This window comes from Oxyura jamaicensis, chromosome 18 (genome assembly GCF_011077185.1).
Source record: "Oxyura jamaicensis isolate SHBP4307 breed ruddy duck chromosome 18, BPBGC_Ojam_1.0, whole genome shotgun sequence".
Classification (NCBI taxonomy): Eukaryota; Metazoa; Chordata; class Aves; order Anseriformes; family Anatidae; genus Oxyura; species Oxyura jamaicensis.
This window is the reverse complement of record NC_048910.1, coordinates 5,521,891-5,546,695: the sequence shown is the minus strand read 5'-3', so window position 1 is coordinate 5,546,695 and position 24,805 is coordinate 5,521,891. Positions and strand designations below refer to the sequence as shown.

At 45.5% G+C, this 24,805-nt stretch overlaps 2 protein-coding genes across 3 annotated transcripts in view; one reads left to right on the top strand and one right to left on the bottom strand.

Annotated features, from left to right (window-relative positions):
• RECQL5 (RecQ like helicase 5) overlaps positions 1-96 on the bottom strand; it is a 38,699-nt gene extending 38,603 nt beyond the window's left edge. Inside the window, exon 1 of the mRNA XM_035342181.1 lies at positions 48-96. The gene's annotated coding sequence lies outside the window, so the exon portion shown is untranslated. The remainder of the gene's footprint in view (positions 1-47) is intronic.
• A 240-nt stretch (positions 97-336) lies between these two features.
• Positions 337-24,805, top strand: part of SAP30BP (SAP30 binding protein) — a 31,523-nt gene continuing 7,054 nt past the window's right edge. Inside the window, exons 1-5 of one of the 2 annotated variants that reach the window (XM_035342410.1) lie at positions 337-489; positions 637-746; positions 3,851-3,898; positions 17,980-18,022; positions 24,437-24,525. In XM_035342410.1, coding sequence (XP_035198301.1) covers positions 381-489; positions 637-746; positions 3,851-3,898; positions 17,980-18,022; positions 24,437-24,525 — 399 coding nt within the window. In that variant the 5' untranslated portion in view covers positions 337-380. The remainder of the gene's footprint in view (positions 490-636; positions 747-3,850; positions 3,899-17,979; positions 18,023-24,436; positions 24,526-24,805) is intronic. The other variant, XM_035342411.1, reaches the window with a different exon arrangement.

The window sequence follows — 24,805 nt, the reverse complement described above, 5'->3', positions numbered from 1 at the left end:
CCCCCTCACAGCCCCCCCTCCCCTCACCCCTCCGCCCCCCCCCCCACCCGCTCAGGGTCCGCCAGGTGCTGCCCGCGGCGCCGTGCGATGACGTCAGAAGCCGCTCTTAAAGGGCCAGCACCCTCAAACCTCCCCCCATACCCCCCCCCCCCCCCCAACACCGCACCCCCCCCCCACCCCCCCCGCAGCGCACCTCCGCTCCTTCTCCTCACCCTCCAGCCTCCCTCCGGTGCCTCGCCGAGGGTTTTTTCTCTCACCGAGCCGTTCCCCCGGCCGGCCTCGGCCCGGTTCCGGTAGCGGCGGGAGGGTGCCGTTGCTATGGCGACCCCGCCGCCTCCGTCACCGGAGCGCGCCGGAAGCGCGGCGGGGCCGGGCAGAAGATGGCGGCGGCGAAGCGCAGCGTCCTGTCCTCCCTGGCCGTGTACGCTGAGGACTCGGACCCGGAGTCCGACAGCGAGGCCGGGCCGGCGGGCGGCGAGGGGGCCGCGGGTGAGGGCGGGCACGGGCTGAGGGTGGGCCCCGGGGTGGGGGGGGGATCCCTCGTTGCCATCTCGCCTTCCTCCCGGCTTGGTTTTATTTGTCTTTTTCTTTATTTTGCCTTTTTTTTTTTTTCCCCTTTCTCTGTCCTCCGCTCAGGGGAGAAAGGCGGGCTCGTCTCCGTCGGGTACGGGGAGGACGACTTCACGCGGCTGGACGGCGATGAGGAGGGCTACGAGGAGGAGGACGAGGAGACCAGCAGGCAGTCAGTAAGTACCCCCTGCCCCCCCCGCACCGCCCCGGCTGTCCCCGACCCCATCCCCTCAGCGCTCGCCCAGCCCCACACCAACGACAGGCTCCTCCTGGGGCCTCCAGCACCTTCCCGGGATTTCCATTCACTTTGCCGTCAAGGCAGGCACCTTCTTGACGTCCAGCATCTTTGAGTGTAGGCCTTGTTGCTCGTTACTAACCCAGCGATGCTCTTTGACTCTTCCACGGGAGGAAGGTTGGCACAGGACCCGCAGCTCTTCCTGCTGTTAGCACGCGTGGCAGTGCTGTCAGAGAAGCGTGCTGATGCATGGGCAGCTGGATAACCAAAAAGAATCAAGTTCTGTGATGTCCGAAGTTATTCTTTTATGTCTAACTCAACTTAACTACATCTGGTGAACTTGATGTAGTGGTGTCCTGTCTAGGCTTGAGTGGCTTTCGTTTGTCGTAGGTGCATGGCATGTGTGTAATTCCACCTGAATACCGAGGTACCTGGGGCATCGTCAGGCAGGGCTCGTAGCTCGCTGCCTGAGTGCAGCTACAGTACACCAAAGGATAAATGTTTCTGTGTCTGGAAGAGCAGAGCAGTAAGGCTTGGGAACGTGCGGGGAAGTTCTCTTCTTTCTCATCAACCTTTTGCTTGCCTCCACATTGATGTGTTGACCCTGCTGAAGTTTTTTGGCTGCTTAATACAGGAAGGAAATAGTGTTACTACAACTTTTTCTTACTGAAATCTACTTCATGTGCGTTAGTTCATTCCCATACAAGACATTCACTGTTCCTGCTATTTGCTTCCCCAGGTAGCAGCCAAGATACTTGTCTATTTTTTCTTCTTTTTTTGTGTGCTCTTGCTGACTGGAAGAGGTGCAAGCAATAGCATTCAGGGTTGGCATCTGGCTAAGCCAAGTAATGAAACTTTTATTAAAGTTTAGTAAAAGTTTATTTAGTAAATGAAACTTTAATGGAAGCTTTAGCAGATCTCCTGTTTATATGCAAAGCTCTTTCAGTAAGATCCCTATTTTACAGAAGGCGGTAGCTATGATCCAGGTGTTCGTTGACAGCTAGATGTGTGAACAGGGTAGCCTTTACTGCACACACAATTTTCAGTGTGAGTTGCAGTCATCTGGGAGGTTCCAGGTGCTGTTCAGGCAACGTCAATCGGCCTGGGCACTCTGCTGTTTAGCCAGGGGATCTTGGGCTTATTTTCAGTCACTGTACAAATGTAGGCAGGTTACAGAGGGGGCGTTTTCTCCAGTCTCATTGCAGGCCAGCAACGCGCATTATTTTTATACTCTTTGACCAGAATCGTGAGCTTCCTTAATAGATCCTAGCGCTGGTACTTCTTGCTTATGAGCTGTTTCTGAAAAGCAGTGCAAATTGGTTTCAGGCTGTCCCGGGTTTTTATCCAAACAACTCTGTGCTTACATTGTCTACTTTAACTGCGACTGAAAAGTCTTTTTTCAAGGGCAGTCTCAGTAACGAGTTGTTGTTGTTGTTGCTGTTGTTTCAGAGATGTCCTCTAGTAGGCTAGCAAGTTCTGGGAGCTGTTTCCGTTAAGTGTCCATGTGATGAATGATTCAACCTGTTGTTCTTCCATTTAAAATCGCTCATCTTTCTACTATGGGTGGGAGGGAAACATCTGATCAAGTACCGAGTAATCTGGTGCTGTGGTTCTTCTTACGGTTATTGAATTTCTACTGTTAAGACTGAATCATGGGCGCACGTGCGTGTTTTAGGGAGATACGCTGGAGAGTAGCTGCAGTGAAGGGGTTTGGCGTGTCACTTCTGTGGGATATGCATGTTAATTCAGGCAATTAAAACTTACTGACGTTGTCGTGTGATCATCCTCTGGCTCGCCTTGCCAGAACTTGTGTGCTAATACCCAGGGGTGGGCACTTCATTTTAAGCCCGTCTTCCAGTTGCTCATAATCACCTCATTTCTTTTTGGTTTTTCTTTTGGAGCTGAAACACCAAATTCTTGCTTTTAAATGATTCCAAGGGGCCAAAGTTGAAATTGAGTGGCAGAGTTTGGAGGAAAACCCATTCTACTGAGTTGTGTGAGCAAGAAAAACTTTTTTTTCTGCTCCTCAAACTTGTTTTGAAGCCAGAGTATGTATTTATGTCTACAGGCATACCTAACTCTAGGATCCCCAGTTGAGTAGAGGTCTTTAAAAGACATTTAGATGTAGAGCTTAGGGATATGGTTTACTGGAAGATTTGTTAGCGTTAGGTAGGAGGTTGGACTCGGTGATCTTGGAGGTCTCTTCCAACCTAGACTATTCTGTGATTCTGTGAGTAGCTCATGGGACAGTGGAACAGTAGGTTTTACCTACCAGTTTTGGATCAAAGCTGTAGGTTACTTCTCACTTAGTACAATTTTTTTTTTTAAGGCTGAGTTCAGTATTTTAGGCTCTCGGGGGAAATTTGCCCTTTTTTTTTGTTTATTTCTGGGTAGAAATGAAAACCGAATAGAGGCTGTTACCTAAAACTGAAGTTAGTTCCTGTGGAGGTTCATGTCACCCGCAAGTGAGGCTGCGAGAGCACTGCGCAAGGAAGGGAAGATGCGGCGTCACCTGGCATCGCTGGGACTCTGAACGTGGTGCTAGGGCAGCCCCCCACCAAGCCTGCATGCCTGCTTGTGCGGCAGGCACACCATGTGTCCTGTTTGTGTTGCTGATGTATGCTTGGGAGAGTAATAGGCCTTGCAAACGCTGCTTTCTGCGAGTCCTGCTAAACAGGGGCGAGTGCAAAGCCCCCGCCCACCAACTGGAAAAAGACAAAAATCAATGAACGCTTTTTTTCCGCAGTTTTGTTGCTTCTTATTGTCTAGCTCTGCACATTCAGGAGCTGCATGAGTTTTGCGGAGGACGTCTTCTACTGAGTGATGCTTTTGCCTTAAAAGGGAAACAAAAAAAAAACCACAACTGCACTTCTTTTTGTGACTGTAGGGCTTGTTTTCTGGTCCTGAGTGGGTGGGGCAAAGCTAACTTCCATTCAGAGGGTCTTGGACTGCTGCTGGGCTGCCAAACACAAGCCCTTTGCTGTAGGTGCGGTTACTTGCCAAGCCTGCTCTTTAAGTTTAATCCTGTAAATTCTTGTCTTGTAGGAAGATGACGATTCAGAGACTGAAAAACCTGAGGCTGGTGACCTAAAGGTATTTGGAAGTGTGGTACGGTGGGGGAGGGAAAGCTCAGTACAAGAGAAATAAGTCTTAACAGCATGGCTTTGGTGTTCATTTCTGACCTTCTGTAGCTAGTTTCATACGTTCCTTTTTGTAGCTGTTATGTGATTTCTGACTTCAGTTTTGGATTCTACCAAAGGTAGTTAGCCAGTTAGGCTGTGGACTGAGTAATGATCAAGATCTGTGTTCGTGAACCTAGTCTTCCTGTGCATTAGATCTGAGGTGGGTTTTCTGACAGCATCTTGTCTATTTTGTAGTGACCTGGGAGACGTAGTACTCACTACAGGTATCTCTTATGTCTGACCAGCATCAGCTGCAAGACCTTATTTAGTTAAAACAACTTAATAAGTGATCTTATTCTCCTAGAGCTCATGAAAGATCAAAATCAGCTCAGGTGTCTCTAGCTCTCTCTGTCCTTCTAAATGAAACTGTTTTGTAAAGACCGTGTTCAAAATTAAAAAATAAAGGTGGTAAGATCCCCAGATAATAATTCACAGAAATAGTTGAAATAATCTTTATCCTGCGATTACATCTTGTTTCTGCTGAACGTGTTTAGCAGCCTGTAGGAACATACATCAGGCAAAAAACATGGAGAAAGACAACGTATGAAATCCATATGAAACTTCATAGAGATCTGTGCTCAGTTTTCTATGTCAGATCAATCCCCAGTGTAATATAAGCAGTTGTGTGGGATACAGAATGAATGACAATTGAAAAGGCCTTTATTGTATCCAGTAGCTTCCTGACGGATGCAGACAATCTCCGAGCTCTACTTAGGAATCCAGAGGGCAGTGTAGCAAGCTGAAATTCTGCAGAGCATGTGAATCAGCTTAGGGCTTTCGTGGAACCATGAGAAAGCAAACAAATGTGTTTAGCTATCCTGCTTCAATGAGATTTGTAGCAGCACCCTCTTCCAGTTCCTGCAACACTTCTATGGGTTTACGGTGACAGGCAGAGCTGGATCTTGGCTTCTGTACTGCGCTTGGTGAGGTCTGCATACACGTGTGAAATATCTTGCAGTGCCCTTGGCACAGAAGTAGGAGGCACTTGGAAATGGAACGTATTGTCTACTTTCCTTGTTGCAATGAGAATAAATTATGGTTTGTTCTGTTCTGGGGGGGTTTGCTTGGAAGAGAGGAAAGCCATCTCATTTTTATCCCTCTCCTATTCTTAAATTTTTATATTATGCCTGGTTAGTAATGCTAGCAAAATGCTTCTATTTTAAAAAAAATAAAAACTAGATTCAAATAAGTGCTATTTGCTTACACCTCTTGAAAGACAAATAGATGGGTTTGTCTCAAATGAGATGTGTGGTGTATGTCATCATTATGAGTGTTAGGAGGGCCCTGCTGGAACTGCATGCGTTTCTGCCTCCTCTAGAAGGACTCCAGGACCTCGGGACGATGTAGAAGAAGTCTGGCAGCCAGAGAAAGAAAAAAATCAGACTAGAGTAGTTCCTGTCCGCGTAAAGATGGGAATCTTCCAGCTGAGTTGTGTGGCTACTGCTTTAACATGTTGTTGATGCTTCATGTTAGCTTATTTAAAAAGCTTCTTGATTTCAGTGGGTTCTGCTTGCAACCATTCAGATGCATTTTTCCCTTCTGAAGAGGAACTCCTGTGTGGCTACAGGGCAGCGTCCCAGCTTCAGTGGGGAAGCAAGAAACTACCTTAAAAGAATTTGGTATCTTGAGAGCATTCTGAAATAAGAACTCCACGAGAACTGAAGTGATCGTATATGAATTGTTTGTTCAAAGAGAAACATTTCCAGGTTTTCATGCATTGTAAAGATGTCAGAAGAGAGGGCTGAACAGACTGTAAGAATGACAGTAAGTAGAACGGGCATCTTTCCTCTCAGGAATGTTCTTATTCAGCACAGACGTGCCTGGGTAGAAACAGGCATTTCAGGTAACAGCATTCGTAGTGGTTAACAACAAATGATGTAGGTGAACTGAAGCAGTAGAGAAAAACAGCTATTTAGATCATAAGTGGACCGCTTTTTCTGCTTCAGTGTAAAGTTACCAGCTGTCAAGGTAGTGTTTAACCTCCCTTACAAAACTAGCTAAAATTGATTGCAGCTTTTGGCCTTCACAGATGTGAAGTAAAACATAATTCCTTCCATCTTAGCATGGCATGAAAAGTGAGAATAATGCCAGGGTGGCAGATCTGAACATCAGCGGTTTCAGGCTTTTATGTAATCCTTAATATTTGTCTTTAAATGTTAAGTGGAGAAGGCAGTAGCCTCCTTTGCTGTGCAGTGCGCTGCGAGGCAGCCCAGCGCCGTGCTGGTAACGGAGCAGGCGTGTTGTTGGAAAGCATCAGGTGGGGCAGTGATGGAGTTGCACTAGCCATGCTGTTAAGAAATCCACTTGGGATGAGGGAAGATGGAACGTTACTGTAAAAGCAGCTTTACTCGGAGCAGTAGTAGATGTTTCCTATCCTCCTTTTCCACCAAGTGGCAGTGTTCTCCTGGTTCCTTCCTCATTGCATTGCGCTTGTGGTATCTGAAAACGAGAGACTAAGAGTTGTAGTTACTCTAAAGTTAGACACTTGATTAATTTGAAATTTTACTTTGGGGTAATATTTCTTTTTGTCCCAGCTGAGAGCTGTAACTATTCTTCCTCCATCAGTTTCATTGCAAGATGTCACAGACCTGGAAACATGTCTGAATAACTGGCGTGGTCCTCTTACATGTGGCCAGGGTGTTTCCAGGGTCTGAACCCATGTGCAGTCCTTTAAAATGCATGACTGAGATAAACCCACTGCAAATGAATGGTTAATCACAGTATTTTCCAGTCCTGAGCATATATTCAGATTTTTTTTCTAGTGCTTGCTTCCCTGGATGCGTGGCAAACAAACTAGTTTGAGATTCTCATTTGAATAATTCACCAGGTCCCTGCGTATGGAGAAGGACTTCCCTTGTTGCTGGTGCATCCCGTGGTTTGGCCTCATCCTGCAGTTACTCTGCAGGATAGTAACAAACAAAACCTCCAGAAATTTCAGCTGGTGCCAGCTGGGGGTATAGGCCGAGGCGACTAAAAACGGGAACGATGTGAAAACTGGCAGTGACACTTGTAATGGTAAAGTGATGGTGGGGATAGTGGAATTTGTGGCCCGTCTCATAGCTCCAAGGGGAGATATTTTTGTACTCCACCCTATGGTATTTAAAATTATCTGTGTTTTTTAATCTTGATTCCAGGGAGCATGCCCTTGTTGATCTTGAAAGTGCATCTGTCTGTCCTTACAGCCTTTGTTCCTCACTAGAGAAAAAAGGGCTGGGTGGCACTGCAGTTCTCATGATCTTTTTTTCTGCTTAGCAGCAAGTCACAGTAAGCTTTTCAAGTTAAAATGCTGATGTCTAACTGCTGTGTTCTGTCTATCCTCAAAGAGTCAAGTGGAGATTTTCTATGAACCCCTTTGGGAGAAAGAGGTACAGAAGAATATTTGAACTTCATCAGTCATCTGAGAGTGTTCTTCCAGAGCAAGCCCATAGGATTCTCTGTTACTGAGCACCTGTGAGATGGTCCTGAACACTGTATGCTTATAAAACAAAAAAACAAAAAAACACCAGCAAACACAAACAACAAAACAAAATTGTCCTCTTTAAGTAGCAAAGTCAAATTTCTTACATCCTGTAACTGAAGTGCTTCCTGGGCCCTTGGAAAACGGGAGATTCAAATCTAGGTAACGCTAATCGGTCTTCCGCATTTGACTCTGGGAGGATGTGCTCAGCAGAACATATTCGTTAGTAACCAAAATCACTTCAGTGGTCCCTCTTTTAGTGTTAAATAAGCAGTCACAAACTGCAAACAAAGCAAAAGCCAAGTCTTACAGGGATTTCAGAAATAAAGCTTTCTTGCTAAGAAGGGAAAAGAAATGGTCAACAGCAGCTGCTGGCAGAGGAGTGATGTTAAGATGGAATCCCACAGCCCAGCTGGAAACTTTGTTCTTTCCTCAGGTGATGGAACCGTGAGTACAAAACAAAGGACACTGGAAATATCCAAAATTCGGTGTTCTGGTAGCGGTGTTGGTTTGGAATGAGGAGGGTTAAAGGGCTCTGCAGCGTGTGCAAGTTGCTTGGGCTCCTGCCAGCAGCTGGCTATGGTTACAGCCTTGATGCAGTAACAAGATACCAGCCTTCAGAGCTCACTAAATGGACCAGCCCTGCAGGAAGAAGGAAAATGAACCTTAAATGAAATATTGACCTTGTGCTCCAAGTCTCACCTGAGGGATTCTGTACCTCATGTTGTAGGGCTGGATGAATAACAGATTGCAGGCGTTGATCGAGCCCAGCCCTTCAGCTTGGGCGACTGGAGTTTTCACAGGGGGAATCATTAACTCTTGAGCTTTGATTGCAGACTAGCCCGCACAGGAAAGCTGATAAATGCTGACACTCCCTTTGCAAGTGAATGTCTGACGCATGGTAACAGTTCTGGAAAGCAAGGGCTTTCAGAAGTAGCACCGTTTTCTGCTTTTGTTTTAAGGACCCCCTGCATCTTTGTGGTGTTGTGGTGACAGGCATCCGAAGGGGGAGCCAGCAGAAAGGTGTTAAAGTTCCAGAAGAACGCTATGTTTCCGAGCGTGTCTGAGTACCACTTTTTGGTAGTCATCGGAGCTGTTTAGCTCTTATTGATCCACTCAACCTCTGAAATAATTTCCCTCTGTTATGGTGCACAGATGTGCACCAGTACGTAAGTGGAGGCTTTTGATTGTGATGTTTATTTTGCCTGCCCATTAACCTGTTTGTTTAAATACCAAAATTATCTTGATTTCAAGTAAAGGCGATAAGGGATAAGAACCAGTAAATGGGGGATTGTTCAGTAATGTAGTCCCAGTAAGTCACGCTTATTTTGATAAGGCGTATTTGTTTTTCTATATTCAACATTCATTCATCAAGCCAGGTTCTCAAAAGATGTCTGAATCTACTTAGTTACTTTTATCTTTAGTGTTACTGTTTTGCACTGAAGAAGGAGGGGAAAAGTGGGAGAAGTTGTATCAGTAGAGAGTTGTTGTTATATTTAGATATTCCACTGCAAACCCTAAAAACGGAGCTGGCCGTGGTAAGCTTTAGAAAATGAACTTGAATTGTTTACTTTGGTGGCAAAGTATGAAAGTTGCCTAGGAAATACCAGCCCTTGATGCATTCAGCTGCTGAGAGGGAATCCTAACAATTCTGCTTAGAATATATTTAAGGTCATCTGACTAAAGAATGAGTATTAAAACTACTGTTTTTGCTTTAAAAAAAAAAATAAAACCTGTGCCCTCTTGATGGCTGGAGGAGCTGTAGGTTATTTGTCTTGATGTGGCTGGATCTGGTAGGATATAACCACTGTAAATGTGCTGCAGAAGGGCACTCCTAATGTCTCGTCCGAATCAAAAAATTAAAACAAATCATTATGTTCCCCTGCCCTCCCTTCTCTTGGCATTTTGATGCTGTCTGGGTTAGTGTTTTGGCCCCCGATGGACAGAACTGGCAAAAGAACAGCCGTGCTTTAAAAATGCCCCTGGGTTAAGCATGGCTGTGCTAGGTGCCTCCAGCCCTTTCAGGGCTGGAGCTGAGGTTAGATCTCCAGTGGCTCGTTTCCCGCTCCTTTCTGTGCCTGCGAGCACAGCCTGAAGCTGCGAATGATAAGCTGTGCAGTTATTCATCGTATTCTGTACTCGGTTTTCCTCCTAATACACTTGTGCAAAATGCTCCCTGCACTTCCAGCTCTGCATATTTTCCCTTGTTTTGGCACGCTGTCTTCCAGGTTTGGCAGTTCAGCAGGCAGCATTACATGTGGGAAGCCTTTAGGGGGAGTCGAGTTAACTCAGCCTCTAAGGCTGTTCCCTGTGCTATTAAAATGAGTGCTCAACCATTAGAACAGCTGATACCTCTCCTGCTTCCCGCTTCTAACCACGTGGCTGACCTTGGTTGATGCCAAAGAGTAGTATCAGCAGCAGGGAAATGGCTTTGCATGCAGGAAACAGTGAAGTTCAGCATCTTTGACTTTTATTTTGTCCCTTTCCCTTGTGTGCGGCTGTGTCTCCAGCTCTCTCCGCCTGATAGGGAGATAGATCACAGCATCGTTGGTCTTCAGAGCTGCCTTACCTCCTTCAGAGCTGCTGGCTTCAGTCCAGCTCGTGAGCTGTTTGGAAGATGAGACATGTCCACGGACATGCTTGTTCCTTCCTCCCCGCCAGGCATACGTGCTGCGGCAGACTCCTCGCTCCCTGCAGTACTAAATACCACAGATTATTGACACAGGTGTGGCTTGCTTTTCTCCAAAGGAAGAGCCAGGTTTTTTTTCTATTTGCCTTTAAACTTGAAGAAATGTCCTTTCTGGAGCTGCTTCCCGTTGCATATTTCACCTGATAAAGGTCTGAGTTCTTCAAGTCCAGTTGTGTTGTGTTGCAATTACTCCTGTCTGCTGTACTGAAATAGCCTGCTCTGAGCCTGCACGTTGGCGCTTGTCAGAGCGAGAGTCTGAACAGTCAGCACAGATGGAGGATTGCCTCAAACACCAACAAATGGCAGAAAATAGCTCCTTCCAGCCTCCCTGTTCTCAGTACAGAAGGCTGGAAATCTGCTAAAGCTCCGTGGGATCTGCTCATCCCAAGGAGGAGATTTTTACACCCTGCCTCTACTCCAAACCCTGAAGGAGAATTTTTGGCTGTATGTACCTGGAAAAGCTCAGGCAAGAAGTTTTGTCAGTTTTCTTGAGCCTTTTGCTTGCTGCTGCTGAGGATTAAGATTTCTCACAGTCCAGCTTCACCTTTAGCTTTGTTTTACGTTGCAACAATCTGTTTATTTTTTTAATAAATCAGGGTAGCTTGACACCTCAAACCATGTCATGTGGTGCTGATACTTGACCTCTGAATTCCCGTTCCACCGTAGGAAGCAAAAGTGACTTGAAAGCAGAATTAACGCGCTCTGCAGATCAAGAAGCCTCTCTCTGGACCTCGGTGGCTTCTGGCGGAGCCTGCCGGGAGCTGTGCTGGCTGCTCTCAGAGCGTGGCAGCTGTTAGCTGGTATTCTGCTCTCAGGGGCTGCACAGTCGTCATGTAGGTCGCTTTGCGTGCTCGCACCAGAGCGTTCTGGTCTGTGTTTGTGCTGTGGAGAGGTCGTATCATATGGGCTTGTAGTAAAGTGTACGCACAGGGTGATCTACCTGCAGATCAGTCCCGATGGGAGTGAGGTGCGGGAGAGAAAAGGGGCAGCACGCTGAGGCACGTGGCCGTGGGGCCGAAGCTCCGTACCAAGGCAGGCATTATTCATTGTCCCTCAGCTTGGAGAATGGGAGTCTTGGCACACGGTTCCTTGGCTGGAAATTACTTCTTGCATATCTTTGTCAAATATTGAGCTAGCATGTGTCAGGTGAGTGCAATCAAGTTTCAAAGAAGTTATTTAAAGGCTTTTATGGTAGGAAAGCTTCTCTCTTCTAAAGCATTTTCTCACAGAAATGTTTTGCCAGATCTTAGTGTTTTTCAGTGTTTTTTTTTTTTTTCAATAGAATTGAAATGAACTGGGGGTGTATCTTTAGACTTAATTTAGCTTAAAAACTAAGAGGCAGCGTCAGCTACGCATGTTCTTTGTTTTGGTAAGGATTAGATAAGGATTTAAGAAGGAATGTCTCAGGAGTTGACTCTTTCTTGCCTTGTTCTTCCTTCCCTCATTTTGCCCGTGACAATCATATCTCAAAATAGGTTTGTACAGGCTGTTCGTAGGCTTCCCTGAAGATGAATGCACCAGTTGATTCCCATAGGTGGCTTACTTCGAAGCTGCCGTGCTGCTCTTGCTATCTGGATCGTGGTGCCTGCAGCTTTTTCTTAGTTAAATTTCTTATCCTGTGCTGGGCAGTTTGCCTGGAGCTATGTATCGGAGTTGGCAAACAGGATATGGCTGTAGGAAATGGGCTTATTTCAAGCTTTCTCTTGGGATTCTCCCATCTCACAATACAAAAAAACAAGGGGGGGGGGGGGGGGGGGAAAAAAAACCCTGTACTTCAGTTCCCTTACTTTCTCTTCCCCCAGACTGAGTACACATCGCAGCTCCTCTGTCCTCTGCCTAGTAGCACGTCAACATCGAGCAGGTCTGGTGAGCAAGAGATAGAAAGCTCTTGCCATGCACTTCTAATGTTAAATGAGAAGTTTCTGGTGTTCTCTACCTGTGGGCACAAACAAAAAAAAGCACATTATCCAGAGATCTCTCTCTTGCTTGCCTACATACGAACATTTCGCCTGCTTGCTCAGACGAGGCCATCTTCACTGTCAGCCTCGACAACTGTCAAGTGTTCGAAGAATTTGTGCAGTTGGTTTCTTTCCATCATTCTCAGCCAAGTAAAGCTTGTTGATGTGTTAGGAGTACAGGACAGAGTCTGAACCGTAGATAGGAGGGGAAAAAATACAAAAATTCCTGGCAGTGCCTCAGATGAGAGAAATCCATTGTAACATCTGTTGCAGCAGCAGGTCCGCTGGCTAGTGATGGAGGGACTGCACTGAAAACCCCCCTGCATTACGATCTTCAGACTTAGCCATCAGCGTGACAACAGTGTGGCTGGCCTACACGTTCTGTGGCTGTCAGCCCAAACTGTTCTGAAATTTGGGTCTACGTGCAAGCAGTCAGGTGAAGTGGTTGGAGAGAAGAAATTCTGCGATGCAACAGCAACGCCTCTGAAACAAGAGAGTATGATGTTGAGGTGTACTGTGGAAGCTTGCGAGCTACACTTTTTTTTTTTAATATGAGCTGGAAGCGAGTGGAAGAAGGGAGCTGGAGGGCTAAGTTGGCTGCAAGTCTGGCTGCAATGGAGTGGTGGTAAATCTGGCATCAGCGTCTCCATTTTTTTTTTTCTTACAACTTGTAACCGAAAACAATCGGCTTCTGTTCTTCCATCTTTTCTGCCTCCCTGCACAACCGTTTCTTCTTGTAGCTCGAAGTACACCTGCACTAACACAACTGCTTCTGTGAGAAACTGAAGGTTGGATTTGTACCCTTTGGCAACAGTGAATGCCAGCAGTTATGTCCAGTGTGAGCTTTGTACTGGATTTATGGATCTTGTTTCAGGAAGGATTTAGCAGGCATTGTTGGAAGTCAGTCCATTCTTTCCATTAAATAAAGCTGTTCTGGGCAAACCTTTCCAAACGTGAATTCATCAGTCTCAGATTCACATTGTTTTTGTTTCCTTCCGTTAATCTGTGCTCCACACTGCGAGGATTGTGTTTGCTTGTGTTTCTTTTCCATGGAATCTGAGTCGGGGCTGGTTTTTATGTAACTGAATGGAAACACTACAGCTGAAATGATGGTCGGTATTTCACCTTTGAGAGGTGAAGTCTGAAGCCAAAACGCATTGCTCTCCTTACATGCAAATACACACGCTTTTAGCTTGCTGTTCTTCCTGAGCTGATTATATATTACATGAATACATTATAATACCTAATTCTCAACCTGGGTTCATGTCAGCCAGGCTCTTACAGGCAGCATCGTCTTGCCCAGGGCTTGAAGGAAGCATTTGGGAATAGAGGTGGCAATGGAAAAACTTCACCTGACTGTAGATGGGAATAGCGATAGGACATCTGCTTTCTGCTGTCAGTGAGGTGGTATCTAAAGTGGGCTGAATCACTCGTAGAAGCACAGAAATTGTGATTTATCTAGGAGGTCCAGATAGATTTTAAATGCTTGTGTTTTTATTAATACCTTTTTATCTTTAGCAGTTTATGTTCTTCAGAGCTTGCCCTTTGTTATTGTCTGCATCAGGGGAAGGGAGTCTGTCTTCTGCTTGTCTTGCTGTCCTCAAGTCCTCTTCCAGCTTGGATCTGAACTTGTACAGCATCCCTTGACTCAGTCAGTCCATTGGAGCGAGGCTGTCTGCCTTTAGGCCCTTAAACAATTGATCTTGTGAAATCCAGGTTGCAAAATAAATAGCGGCCAGAAAGCCAACTTGCTGAGTGCAGGAAGAGTGAAGTGCAGTACTGCTTTTTTATTTTTTTTCAACTTATTCTGGCCATTCTTAGAGGCTATCCTATAACACTAGATGGGATAAAGTGGCTAGAGAAAAAGAATAAGCAAGGAAGTCTTTTTTTTGCCTGTGAGTTTTGTATTTCAGTGATGTTAGAGAGAATTTTTAACATAACTGATGTGTCCAGGCCGACTTCGTGCAAGTAGCAAGAGCCTGGCTGCAGAAGTCAGTTTGGAGATGCTCCCATGCAGCCTTTCAGAGATCAGGTTTGTGAAAACTGTGCAGTATTGGAAGATGCCGCTAGGGAAGCCTTAACCTTGTTCTTTTTCACCAATCAGGATGCAAGTGGAAACGGATCCATTAAGTAATGCCTGAAGCTCTAGGATACGTGAAGGCTGTGAGAGCTTTCATATACGTACTCTGATGGAGAGGTTTGATGTTTTGTGCTTGTAACCACTCACCTGCTTGATTTTTGTGCTGTTCCAGTGATGAGATACTGGTACATAGGAATGTGGGCGTTGATACAGCAATCTACAGAAAGATCACCTTGCCCTGAATGGATTTAGATAACTTCCCTGCTTTAAGTCCAGTTATATTCCAAATTTTCCATTAAGTGCCTTTAGAAATTTCTTGTCTGTACAGAATGCCTTCCCTTTCACAGCTAAAACACAGTAATTGTGTAGTGTTTTATTGTACCTTGTTACCCCAGTTGTTGATTCTCTACCTTGTTTAACCTTATATTGGGTTAGACCTGCAGAAAATGCTTGTTTGCAAATGCTACCTGTTCTAATCAATTCCGTGTGTTCGACATCTGTCTCAGACTTAAATTAGCCTAGGGGAATGTAGGGCATTTCTCGACTGAAAGTTTGACTGTCCTTAATTTCTGGTTCGTCAGTAGATGCTCAGAGGTTTGAACAAGACCTCTTAAATCTCGCATCGGCCAAGCTGTCTGCAGTCAAGCTGTTGATACTTGCCTTGCCGTAGTGTTGGACAGTAAACTGAGCAAACATGAACAAGCACGGGAGGAGGAGTCGGTCATCCCTTTGTTTTCGGAAGGCATTCGGGAGGCTTGAAAGTAGTCCGACTTAATGAAAAGCTGTGTTGATGTCTTCAGCTCGTTAACGACGGAGCAGTGGGTGTAGGTACGCGGTAACTCATCAGTAAGCAAAATTCATATCCTTTGGGCAGCGAGGTGTGGTTATAATGCTGCTGAGCTTGTTTTTATTTTGCTTGATGTAGCTCTAGGGTTTCTGGTGTCTTAGCTCTGTCCTGAGGATGTGGAGACCAGACTTGCTCGAGCGGCTGTGGTGAGATGGGTGTAGGCGATCGGGCCTGGTAAATGCACAGCGGTGGCTTTAGGATTGGCTTTATTCAGCCCGTTATAAATGGAGTGGACTCATGCTGTAGCTCTAGGATTGAAGGATATGGGTTAAAGTAAAACTTGCCTCTGGTGACAGGAAACTTATTGATGATTCCAGAAATTCATTAGACATACAATTAAACACATCTGGCACTTCAGAGAAATGCTCGTCTAACGTACGGTACGTACCAGGAGAGGTTTTGGCCATCAAATTCTCTCTCAGAATATTACTGCATGTCTCCTGGGGACTGCGTGCTTATGTTTGGTGCTGGTCCTGCACAGCTATAGGAGACGTGAAAGTGGGCTTCTGAAAACTTCAGAAATACAGCAAATGCCCTTGCAACCCCCGGCAGCCTTCTTGAAGTACACATCTAAAGCTCCTGAGTTGGACTCTGCCACTGGGCTGCTGAAGTAATGCTTGGCACTTGGTCTCTTTGGGGATTTTTCTCTTGGATGATGGGAGGAGGGTTGGGCAGGAGAAGGTGTGAGGGTTACTGGAATAATAAGCACAGTGCTGGGTAAGAATCAAGAGGTGCTCAGGAACCTGGTCTGTTTCTTCCTCTTCTCTCTCAGTCCATTTAAAACAAAGCTTTGAAAAGAAAAGACTGGGCAATGTGATTCAGCTAAGGTTGGAACAGAAGCAGTCACCTACCTCCTTTCACCCCAACAGTTTGTTCATTGTCTCAAACCAAGGTGAGAAACACTTTTAAGTAAATACCTAGCGAGTTCTCTGTCTCGAGGAGATAGAGCAGCCTTCTGACCTCATGTGTTTGCTGCCTGGTGAGTAACCGTATGCTGCCTGGACATAAGTTTCTCACATCTGTAGCTCCATGAACTCTTCCAGGCTGCATGCAGCACTTCCATACTGATCTGAATTTGTCCTCACAATCTGATAGCTCCCACGGAATTGTCTCCGTTTCCCTGGTGGTAAACTGAGGCTCACCGTGTTACTGCCCCCTCGACATGGCTGAGGCTCACCACGTTAATGCTGGGTCTGGGTAGGTTTGTGGAGAGCACAGCCTGGATTCCCTGAATTCCTGCTCGGTGCTCTCACCAAAGAGAGCTCCTTATCTTGGCAGGTGCTTAATTTCCTGCTTTGAAATGCCATGCTTCTGTTTTATTTATTTTATTTTTTTTCTGCTTGTCATTTCTGAGGACCCTGGGAGAAGAGGTGTTAATGCACTACGTGGAGCGCGGTCGGAGCTGTTACACGAGGGCCTGTGCCTCACAAAGGGCCCTGGTGCCTCGCCAGCTGGCCGGCAGGAGGATGCGTGTTCCTTCATGTACTTGATTTTTCTGAAATAGCTTCAGCCTTTTTTATTTGTGATCCAAGTGTTCTTACGGAGAAACAGTGCTTTTTTTCATGAATGACTATGAAAAATGCCACATAGCAGCTAGCGCCACACAAAGAATTTGTTTTTCTGCACCCCGAGGGCTCTGGTTTCTCTGGCAATCGGTGGCTTTTCGCAATGAATTTGACGCAGCCTGTTCCCAGATTTGGCTTGGCGACCTTGCTCCTTTCTCCTTACCTTGTCCATCTCTCACCTGATGGGAAATGGAGGAAAGGAGGGGATTTAGAGAGCGGTTACTAAGCAGCAAGGAGGCAGCACTGTGTCTCTGTCAGGTTGAATGAATAGCTTCTGTGTTCGGAGGCACTGAGGAATTTTGGACGCACAGTCCAGTGAGTCACAAAAAGTCTTTGGGAGGGAGGCAGGGGGAAGAGGACAATGTTAGGATACAGCTGATATTGTTTCAGAAACTTTGTGTTGAACTTGGTGTTGCTTGTGGCTCCCTCGGGGTCTTGCAGAAGTACCAAAATATTTGAACATGAGTCTCAATATGGTGAAAGCATATTTTAAAATGCCTTGTCCTACATAACGCTCCTGCTTAGCAGACTCCGCCACAAACATCTGCTGTGCTCCTGCAATTGAAGCTGCCTTAATTCATCTTAGTATAACTAAGGAGGGGTTGGCTGTGTTGAGAAAATCTCCGAATGCCCTAGAGTTCCTGGAAGAGCAGATCTGTATCGCTCCGGAAAAGTAGCAGCCAGGTGGGAGCGTTCTCCCAAAATGGGAACGCAGGCTCCACATCACCACCACGCTCCTCAGCATTTTGGCTCTGAGAGGGTTTATCAGCCAAAGGCAGAGTGGTGAATTCTGTCATCACAGATAACTGGCAAGCCCCTGCAGCTGGGGACCCCGCAGAGCCCCGGGTACCCACAGAGGGCTGAGGGCTCTGGGAGCATTTCCTCTGTTCCTGTGTAACCCCACGGAACGGATCCTGCAGGCCCTACATACTGTCGGTTGCCTGTGGGAGGCATTCCGTGGGCTTAAGAAGTTTGGGGGGGCTAAATCAAGCTTGTTAATTAGCTATGCTCTAAAACACTGGCTCTCAGCCGGTGCCAAAGGCCAGCCACCAAAAATGAAGAATCTGTGGTTTGATCTATCTTGAGGAAAGGCTTCAAGCATGGCAATTTTTGTGGAATTCAAAAGGAGCTGAGTGTTCAGGACTGACAGAAACAAAGTCTTAATTCTTTCATTAAATTTAGACTCTAGCTTTGAGAGGAAATGGAGCATCCTGTTAGGCTTTGACTTTCCATGGTACGAACGTTGCCCTATGATCTAATAACATGCATTTCATTCTTAATATATGTTCTTTTGTCTCAGAAGTAATATGAGAGTTTCTAAACAAACGGACAGTATAGCTTTTTAGACTGGAAGACTACCTTGACTAAAATCTGTTTCTTCCCCCCTTTCTCCCAGGAATTCTCAGAACTGGAGAAAAGAGACCCTCAGGAGCTAGTCGGTAAGTGCTCAGAAGTATTTACTCACTTTTTTTTTTCCAAACCAGACCTTGTAGGCTCCTCTTCCTGTAAGTAGGGTGGGGGAAGACATCTCCACTCTGTCCTGCTGTAGTTTGAGTTACTGCCTCCAATGTTTTACCTCAGTGGAATATTTTCAGTGAAGCCTTCATCTGGGAGAAGGGTGCCGTGCCTAAAATATGAAAATATATTACATGGCCAAGACACAGGTACGTAAAGGTTAACACTGATGTTCTTCTAGATGAGCCTGAAAACAATAAAGCTGTAGCTTTGTCCAGGTGCCCCTGCGAACATCAGTATAACCAGAAAGGATGACAGGTGACTTGTTCTGACTTAAGGATATTTCAGTACTTCTTAAACCCAAATGCGGTCCATTTAGCAATATATAGCTGATGCGTTGATGTGGCATACTGTTTTGTAATGATTATAGAATTTTATTTTTTTTGGTGACATATCATTTGCTCATTGCACCATTATTAGACTTAGGAAAAAATGCTTGGAAAATACAGCGCAGTCAGCCTGAAGTAGCATCCTCTGCTTGCTCTCTGAGGGGTTATAGAGGAAGCTCTGCTGCGTTTTATGTTGAAGCTCTTACTGTCTTGAACTAACCCTTTGTTCCTGAGGTTACTGGTAGCATATGATAGTACCATCACAAAAACACATGCATTTGGTACTTCATTATCTGTCAAGCCAGCTTGTCCAAGCTCAGGTGTGGTATTTCAGCCACAGTGTGGTAAATGTAAAATAAGGCATTGGACAGTAAATGCTAAGATGTTAAGCCGTGACCCTTCACTCTGAGTTTTTTGCACTTGAATCCTTTTCAGTTGGCCTGCCCAGACTTTGCACCAACCTAACACTTGTACTGAATTATCATACTCTAGAGGACAAAGTTGCTTTAACCAGTGTTTATCAGGGAATACAACAGATCTTTCTCCAGACTACTGATCTGCCCCCAAAACGCACATCAGAAAAACAGAGGAGACAACAGCACGTAGGGTAAAATGTTAAGAATATCTGAAAACCATCTGCCCTTTGCCCTCTAATTTACATGTGAGTGAAGCTCTGCACTTATAAAGCAAGGCAGGGGTAAGTCCTTTCTTAGCTAAGGTATAAGGCTCAGGTTACAATTTTGTCAGTCTGCTTTTTTCCCAGTGACCACCCCATTGACGGGAGATTGAGACAGAACATCTCATATGTCCTACGACAACTCAGCCTTGCGTGCAGGTTTGGGAACTGCACAGAGGGTACTCGTACTCATGGGTGGACGGTATTGGTGAGTCAGAGACCTGGATTAAGGCTGCAATACATCTTTATCCTTTCCCAGCAGTGGTGCGCACAGAGCAGCACTTCAGGCTAGCTTTGTGCAGAAGCAGCTACTAGAGGTCAGCATACTTGCTGTGCTGGATTCTGTAGGTCCCTTGCATTAGACCATATCTTATCTAGTTGAAAAGGAACTGTTGCAAGAGACTTATGGTTGGTAATATAAGAACCACTCCCTTCCTGGAAACTTGAGCTTTCAAAGGTAGGATTCTTGAATGGAAAAACCTGCAGGATTTTCAGACAGAAAGCAAATAACTTCTCCAATCTGGAGATCTAAAATTTTGTTTAATATCAGTACATGGAAGTCTAAGTCTTCCTTAAACAGTTTTCTAAAATGGCTTTTTCCATTAAAAGCTTGTGGCTTGCCCTTCTCAGGTAACGTGACGTTGTCCAGCGTCACCTTCATTGAAGTCTGTGGTTACGCAGCTGCTTAGGTACAGCATAAATGTAGGCTCCTGCCAAAATGTTTGTTTTACCCCCCTGGACTCGTGCTAAAATTGTTTGCTGTGAGCTGGTCTGGGAGATGGAGCCAACTGAGATCCACCTTCCTCGTTCTTTTTTTTCCAATGTGAGGCTCCCAGCTGGATCTATTCCCTCATCTTTTTAATACCTGCTATGTGAGTGCTAGAGTTGGCACCAAAAAAAGGCATCTAGGGATGAGCACTTGGGAAAGAGCATGGGTATCTTGACTTATGTTGAATTAGTGATTGTGTAATCAAAGCCTGGAAGAGTGGGAGGGGAGGCTTAGAGCAGTAACTGCACTATTGTTGAAAAGGAGGTGTGTTTGAAATGTCTTTTGATAAATTTCTGCACCATTGTTGCCCCTCTTTGATTTGTAGTGCTCTAGTGCTAACAGCACATCTGCATTTGCTGTTTTCTGCAGCTTTGCAACTTAAACTTCTAGGATGCTTTTTTTCTTCCTGAAGTTCTTTGCAGCGCAGTTGTTTACCTTTTGGGCTATAAGGAATGTTCTTTCAACTCTTAAGATATCAGAGCACAAAGTCAGTGTTCATAGCAGCAGAAAATATGGCTGAGTTGCAGGTCTCTTTCTGCATTTCTCAGCCCACAGAGCAGAAAGGGAACTAGTGTCCTTCCATGGATGGGTGACTCACTGGCATGTTGTTGCCTCCAGTTCTTCCCTGTGATTTGGCTGTTCTGGTGCCAGGAAATTAGAAACCCACACACCCTGGTTTATGCCAAGCAGATTTGATTAGAGTGCCAGAGAACGTGGTTTTAGAGACCAGGCACCAGTGGTTTGCATTTCCCCAGGGGAAAACCATGTCCCTCTGAATACTCTTTCCAGGTCTTTACTTGATTTTTTTGCTGTTGTTGTGTTCTTTACTGCGGAGTGTGGCCTCTGTAGACAACAAACAGACACCTGATACTGCCTGTAATCCCTTGTGGTTGCCAAAGAAGAAGCATATAAGTGAACCTTGAAGGGGACAAGAGGTTTTAATCCCACCTGGGGAGCAGTTTTATTCACAGGGCTGCGGGAAGATGCTTTAGTAGACCTCAGGAGACTGACACCCCCCTGTGCCCAGGTCCAGCCAGCTGTTCCTATGCTCCCTATTCATTTGCTTTTCTCTACACTTGGGATAACTTTCTACCCATTTGTAGGAATCAAAGTTCTGATGTGCTCTCCTGTCCGTGTCTCCAGCATAGCCTTTGGACTGCAAGCAGTCATTTTCTTCTGGAGTGAGCCGAGCACAGTGTGGCCCTGTGGTGCTTTCTGTCCTCCTGTGCAATGTGTCTGTACCATTGTATATACTGACCAAATAACCCATCGATCTGAAACAGAGGCAGATAATTAGATGAAAGTGCCATATTTCTCTGTCTCATCAAGATCTGGAAAGCAAACATTCTCCGCTGACTATTGAGATACTGAATCTTTGCTGAATACAACCTGATAGCTGGCTGTCCTTTGGCTGGAGCCTTGCAACGCTGCATGCACTGACTACACAAAAAGCCCCAAGCACCTATTGCTTCTGCTGATGAAATTTTAAACTTTTATGTCAGCTTGTGGAAGGATGCATGGACTAAGCGTGAGTAGCCCTGTCCCTCTTCAGCAGCAGGATGCTTTGAGTTGCTGGCCTGGCAGTGCCTTGGCTCCCACTTTCCGAGTCAAGGCATCTGTGTTTTACGACCTTAGTTCTTTCAAATGTTCTTTATCTGCGCTGTGAATCTGATTAGGGGAAGATATTTACTTACTGAGAACCAGAACTTGGGTGTGCCCATGGAGATTAATCATGCTAACGGCCAGCTTCCTGAGGTCCCCACGTGGAGATCCTCTAGGTAATGAGCTAGCAAATCACAGGGCCAATTAGAAACTGCAGCCAGTGTCACTGCATTGACTCATGAGAAAGTAAAGCTTAGAGCCTGGCAGAAATAACAGGATGCACAAAGCAGCTGGATGTATCCTGTGAGGACACACCTTGGCATTAGTTGTCCATCCATGCTTAGCACTGTATAGCCAGCAGAAGGCTGTGCTGGGGACTTGGGAAACACAAGATCTTTTACACAGGAGCCTGGGGATGTATGTACAAGTTCCAGGATTCCCTTGCATAATAATCCACGCTGCCCCTTTCTCTATGGAAATTACTTGGTGGAATTGGCCTTTCTGGTATCTGTTTGGAGAGGAAGTTTGAGGACTGCTCAAAGGCATGGGTTATTTGCACTTCCTTACTGTATGTATGCCTGAAGGGGTTTAAATCATCTTTTGCTTCATAATGATGTGGATTCTCAAACGGGCTGTGATGTGATGAAATAGCTGACTAATGATGAATGTTTCTGTGCTCGTGTTTGCCTGTGCTGGGTTTGTGAGGCTGAACAGGATGCACGTAGCTTCGCTGCTGACTCAGTCTTCAGCCGCGTATGGCTACGGTGGGTTAGCCGTGGACAGAGATGTCTTAGTCCCAGTTCCTCATAAGCTAAGAGAAGCTTTCCCCCATCAGTATAGCACTGATAAATGGCTGTTCTCACACGTCTCAAACAAAAGAGCAAATGAACACCAAAACTTGGAAAGATACGGGTCAAAATGTTGTCTCAGTGGGAGTCAGTTCTGTTTCAAGGGAGCTTTGAATGGGTTGCTGAACATACTCTGTAAGACTTTGTGACTTCTTTGCAGAGTTCTAGCCCATGGTTCCTGAGTTTATATGAGCCTGTAATTCCCCTTCCTGTAAATGTTGTTTCTCTGTTTTTTTTCTGGTCATCTGCAGAGATGAGAAGCCTGCGGGATGTCTAACCTGGAGCTAGGCTAAATTTTTCAGTCCTTTCTTTGCCTTACAAAGTCTGGTTTCTTTTTTTTTGTTAATGTTTCTCCTGGCATTGTGAATCTCTTAAGCCATTAATCAGCTTTCACCTTTTCTGGAAAGCCTCGTGTGCTGTCTATTATGAACACCTCTATTTGCTACTGTCTCTCTGGGTTCCTGAAACTCTAATTAAATTAGAGGCTGTGCTGTCCAACCAGCAGCTGTAACCTACAACAAATGTCTGCCTTGTTGTCACGGAGCTCCAGTTTCCCTGCCTTTTTGTAGGGGCTCTGGCAAGCTTTCCTTCGTCCATAAAGGCACCCTCTTAGTAAATGCTAAAGGACACTTTTTGTTCATTGCTAGCAACTGCTGAAGACTTTAACCCTCAGCAACATCTTGATCAAGCAGAATGCGTAGTCGCCTGCCAGCTTTGCATCTCCAAAGGTTGTTGTCCTTCGAGCTTTGCGTTTTTGCAGAAGAACTCGAAACCCTAGTAGCACTGAACATGTGTAGAGCTGGTTATCTGTAACCTCAGCTATCTGATGGGCTGTACTGGAAGGCAGAAGAGCATGCTGTGTTCAAATGCCAGTGTCTGCCCTTTGGGTACTTCTGGGCTTTAGTCAAAGGAGCCGGACTCCAGTGTGCTGGAACTGCAGTTCAAGCAGCTTTTGTTCCCAGATGTATAATTGGAGAGCCACAAATGGGAGTGACTTGCTCGATACAACTTTTGTGCTGGTGTCAGGTCTTTTTTTTTCCAATACAGACTGCGACTCTGGAATGTGTTTTCTTTACAAATTACAACTGAAAACAATCCCAGCTGCTTAAATGTGGCACAAAGCTCTGCTCCAGGATTTAGCTACAAAACTGCCCGGGTTTCCCATAACCAAGTGGCAGATTAGCAAGCAAGAGGGGGACACACGGCTGTTTCTCTTGCTGGTATTTTCGTAAGCTCATCTTCACAGAGCGATCAGGTACTGTAATAGTATATCCCACCACAAACAGCTGCAGAAAGCTGGCAGTCTGCACTGGTCTGTCCTCAGTGCTGCAGAACTAGTTGTTCTTTCTAGTAACAGTCTGACTCTGTAAGCAAAGATCAAAGTGCCTCTTAAGGAAATATTAACTGAAGGATGACACTTAGTTTCTTGTGGTTAACTGCTGTCAGTCTTGGGGAGGGTTGTTCCCTTTGAACCATTTTGGTTCACGTCTTAAAAGGAATGAGGCCCAAACTGATTGCCTCCAGAAAATGGCCATGAGCTGGGCTGCTCTAGATCGACGCTGTGGTCCTCCACAGGCACAGTGTGATTCTCTCTGAGTGTCCTGTCACAGGTTTTGTCCAGGTTATCTGAGCTGCTCAGAGCAAGCCTTTGAAAGTGCATATGAAGACCTGGAGTGTAGTGGAGAGCTTATTATGTTGTGTACAATGCGGGGTGATAAAGGAATGTTCCACAAAAATTCGTTCCTCTGAGGATCCTTTGCCTTTGAGGATCTCAACAATTGTAGCTGGAGTGGGGGCTGGTTTTGTATATCCCAGCTCCCCTCTGGAGTGAAGAGACACCTTAAAATAAAACTAAGCCTGGGTGTGACACAGCCACAGTAGAAGGTGAACATCAATAAAGCAAGCATCCCATCATTTTGCCAATGACCTAACCTTTAGGTTAGTTGCTTGCTGCTCAGCACTTTGAAAATGCTACAAGTACCAGTTAACATCCTTCCCGTTGCCTTTACACACTGTATCTAACTGAGAGTCATACTAGCAAGGGCATAAAACAATTGCATTGCTTAAATAGCCTTCACTGTTGCTAGAACTCATGGCTGGTTTGCTCTCCACAGCTTCTTTTTCAGAGAGAGTGCGGAACATGTCTCCAGATGAAATCAAAATCCCTCCCGAGCCTCCTGGCAGATGTTCTAACCACTTGCAGGTTGGTATAAGGCCTCTCTTCCTTTATTTTTTTTTTAAAGGAGGTATTTCAGTAGCGAGGGAGATATTTGGGAACTCCTGGTGTTTTTCCACAAGTCAAAAATCCAGCATTAAAGCTGAATTTCTAGAACAGTGAGTTTGTGTACGCTATTTATGCTTTAAATTTTACAGGAATTCTGGTTTAGGAATCTCAAATTAGCTTAAAACTGTTCTCCACAGTCTGTGCACGTCACTTATGCTTTAAAATGGCTCTCGATCCCACCAGTGATACAGAAGCGATG